The 3,569-nt window shown below is 47.8% G+C and overlaps 1 protein-coding gene across 1 annotated transcript; it reads right to left on the bottom strand.

The window, feature by feature from the left end:
* Window positions 1-2,986: 2,986 nt before the first annotated feature.
* On the bottom strand, window positions 2,987-3,169 carry TRV_05578 (uncharacterized protein; the record flags this gene model as incomplete). Its single annotated transcript, XM_003020288.1, has 1 exon — window positions 2,987-3,169. One exon carries the CDS (start codon window positions 3,167-3,169, stop codon window positions 2,987-2,989), a length of 183 nt encoding a protein of 60 aa, XP_003020334.1.
* Between the last annotated feature and the right edge of the window lie 400 nt (window positions 3,170-3,569).

The following is a 3,569-nucleotide window of genomic DNA, read 5'->3' as shown; positions in this document are numbered from 1 at the left end:
ACTTCATTTCTTTGCCTTTGCTACTAGCCTGGAGTTCTTCTGCCGTGCATTTATCTGGGATAGGAAAAGAGTTCTGCTGTGTACTAACATTCACTTCATCTTGTGAGCTTCATTTCTTGGTCGGGATTGGCATATCATGGAAAACAGGCCTTTTTGTACTCCTTTTTTTTTACCTCTTATTTACCCGTCTGCTCTACATCTTGCTGTTGTTCATTTTCCCTTTCTTTTCTGTCTCTTCTGTTCCGTCACGATGTATGCTATAGCGACCGTACACACGGTGTATAGGAGGAATCATGAGTTGGTTGTATGCATCTGTCTTTTTGCCCCCCTGGGTTCGTATCAAACAGTATCAGATTGTAACGGCCTTCCATTGTGCTGGTCTGTATCCCCCCTGTCCCGGGTCTGACGTGGGAGCTCCAGTTGTGTCATAGGCTCCACGGCCAGGAGCGTCCCCTTTTTCCTTCACACCCTCAACTCATCCTTCCAGGTGGGCCGCATGCATACCGAAGCAGGCCAACGATCGCAAGAACCCTCATAATTTTGCAGCTTCGCCGTGTGACCCTCAAATACCTCCGTACTTCATGTTATGGGGTACTGACTCTGTGCATCGGGGGGTGATTGAAATGCCCACCCCCCCTCCACTCAAATCTTCGTAAAACTGTGAAAAAGCAACCATTAAGCTTTCCAATCAGCTGTCATGTCTGGCCTCTTTTCAGCTTTGCTTTTTCTTCAAAGGACATTGCTTTTTCTTTCGTCGTCACTTCGTGACTGGCTGAATTGGCCCTATCCCGTTTTTATTATTCAAAAAGAATCGACTATTTCTCTCATGTTGTGTGTTCTGGAAAGAAAAGTGTCCTTTCTTATCCGTACAGCCCGTCAGCTCATTCAAGTGTCAAAGCGCGGACATATCAAATACAAATCACGGCAGTGCATAGCTAGAAATTGATGCCGCGAGCCTTGCCATGACAGAGTTTTTCTAACTCCCCATCCTTCTTCTGCTCAAGTCGTGACTCAATCTCATGCATTCCACATTCCAGTTGTGCCATCTGGCTCCTTGGGTGTGCAGTGAGTATACGTATACCACAATGACGTCCATCTGAGGGCTCGCGTTGGACAATGAGCCGCCTCGGCGTTGGTTGAATGAAACAGGGCCATCCATGTGCGTGCGGAATTGCCCACTGGTGGCTCGCAGGAGTTTTATTGTTTTATTTAATCTGTTGATCGCAAGACTGTGCTGTGTGTCCTGAGAGCTACGTATTCCTGAACTGCAGTTAACTCAAGTAGAAAAAATTATTATTATTTTTTTCTGCGATGGAATCCCTGACCTTGAGGCCGATAACTTTTAGAGATCCTTGGACGAACTCGGGATTTCTTTTCGCTTGGTTCCTTTTTTTTTTTTTTTCCGGCGCATGAGCATCAACTCTTGTCAATCTCGCGAGCGCCGTCTCACTCTTGAGGGAAAAAAAAAAAAGAAAGAAGAGCGACCGAAGAACAAGCCCAAGGAAGGAGTCAAATTTTTTCTGACTGGATAGAATATCAGTAAAAAGAAGGAAAAGAAGAAGAACAGATGCCATGAGCAAAAAAGCAACGACTAACTCACCAACCGTGGAAGCTCGCCAACTACGCCAGGTTCAATCTTCCCAATGGGGCGACGAAGCCATGAGATCTCCGCTAGAATTCGATGTGGACTGTATACAGAAACTCGTACAATTAACTCACCACTATAGAATGACGATACCGGGCCCTCGAAGCTGCATGATGGCCCCTTGCTTCATCTTATCTCGCCAGATAACCACAGCATCTCATGACAAAGGCAGAGGGACGCGTGTGCGGTGGCATCTGCATTCCATCCAGCATTTCCCAGCAGACCCTATACTAGAGTCGGTTAGTTACTGAGGTCAGTCAACAAGCTAAAACACTTACCAACCACCCTCCAGGGCAAAGCTTGAAAAAGAAAGGAGACGGAGCAAGATGATGAGGACAATAATGGATGAGAGCAGGCAGAAAAAGCAAAGAAACAAACGTCACGTTATGAGGCTGCTTCTCGATCCATTTGATTTGATCTCCCCTGATGCTCCTCTGCGTTTCTTCTGCTGCTCTGACGAGCCTATGGGAATGCTGATTCATAATTCAGCAAGCTAGCTAGAAATCAGCTCTGTTGCACCAGTATCCAGGTAGCAGCCGAGGTAGAATATGCAATCTCGCAGCCAACCTGCAGAACGAGCGAATCGCATCCAAATGAAACATTTTGCTTCACTTTGTAACAGAGTGACCCATGGGCAGAGCAAAGAGGGTTGGCGGATATATATCCCGAGTTCCGCCAGGTGATGGATGGTTGACCAGTTCAGCTGCCTTTGACATTGAGCACCTACATACATCACTTTAATTAGCTCAGTTAACTAGTTAGGCAGTTAGTTCGAAGAGGTCAAAGATGCAGAATGGGGGTCTTCTCTTGGATCTGACTTGGATCCGAGTCCTCGGGCGGCGCACGGCAGCCAGTGCTCATTTGATGCACCCTAACTCTATAACTATCTCCCTGTGATATTGCTGCTTGGTTCACTCACAAAAGCTGCTCCCCTAGCCACTCGTAGCTGACCGGGCACCTCGGCGCCTTGGGCGGCCGTTTCATCCTGTCCATTTCACTTCCACTAGTGAGATAAGTTCTTACTCTTTCGGAAAACCCAGCGGATCACAAGCGTCAATTGCAGACCCAGGCAGGGCAAAGGCATCTACCACCAGTATTAGCAAAACAATTAACTCTTAGGCTTGCATCTCCAATCCCCATCCAAGAACAAGGAAAAAAGCAAAGGGAAGCATGGCTTATGAAAAAGCCAAGATAGTTAAAGAAGGCTCTTCTTTTTTTAGCCCTCACGGCTTCATAACTTTGCTGCAGAGTGTTTTTAGTGAGCCATCCGGGTTCATCTCTTGGAATCTGACTGCTATCATTAGCTCGTCTTACTAATTCCCCGTATGGTGCGCTTACCCCCTATTCGACAGCGATATCTTGCTCAGCCTTTTCTTCTTCCTTAGTCTCGACGTTTATTTCCCGTCTACCAAACAGCGTCGTCCAGAGTCGATGCCTTGGGTCGTCGGCTTTCGGGTTCGACTCGCCGGTGTCGTCGACAGCCAGTAATAGACTGCTTGTCATGCCTTTTCTTTTATCCTTCATTCCCCCCACGGCTTGGTTTGTTCCTATTCTTGTCTTTTCCTGCTCCTGCTGAGGTGAGGTTGTTCGTTAAACCGTATTTACGGATCTAACGCCGTCGTGATGGAGGATTTTTTTTTTGCAAATGCCGTGCATTGCTAGGTTGGATATCCAGCTAGCATCTCCATCCCTGCCCCCAACCACCCTCCCTCCCTTGCTTGTCCCTCGCACCCTTGAGGAGATCGTTCACCACACTCTCTAGGGCTGCAGCCATTCTATACTTAGTCTGCTTTGTCCCGTCAGCAGCCAATCGAGATACCATCGGCCCTTTGGTTGAGTATTACCGGGCCACTGTCGGGCCACCGATCCGTGTCTCACTCGGGAGATTCGACGGCCTCCAAGGCCCGCTGAGTGTTCTTTCTTT

This window comes from Trichophyton verrucosum, assembly GCF_000151505.1.
Source record: "Trichophyton verrucosum HKI 0517 chromosome Unknown contig00430_1.f1.exp, whole genome shotgun sequence".
Classification (NCBI taxonomy): domain Eukaryota; kingdom Fungi; phylum Ascomycota; class Eurotiomycetes; order Onygenales; family Arthrodermataceae; genus Trichophyton; species Trichophyton verrucosum.
This window is presented reverse-complemented; position numbering and strand designations above follow the sequence as displayed.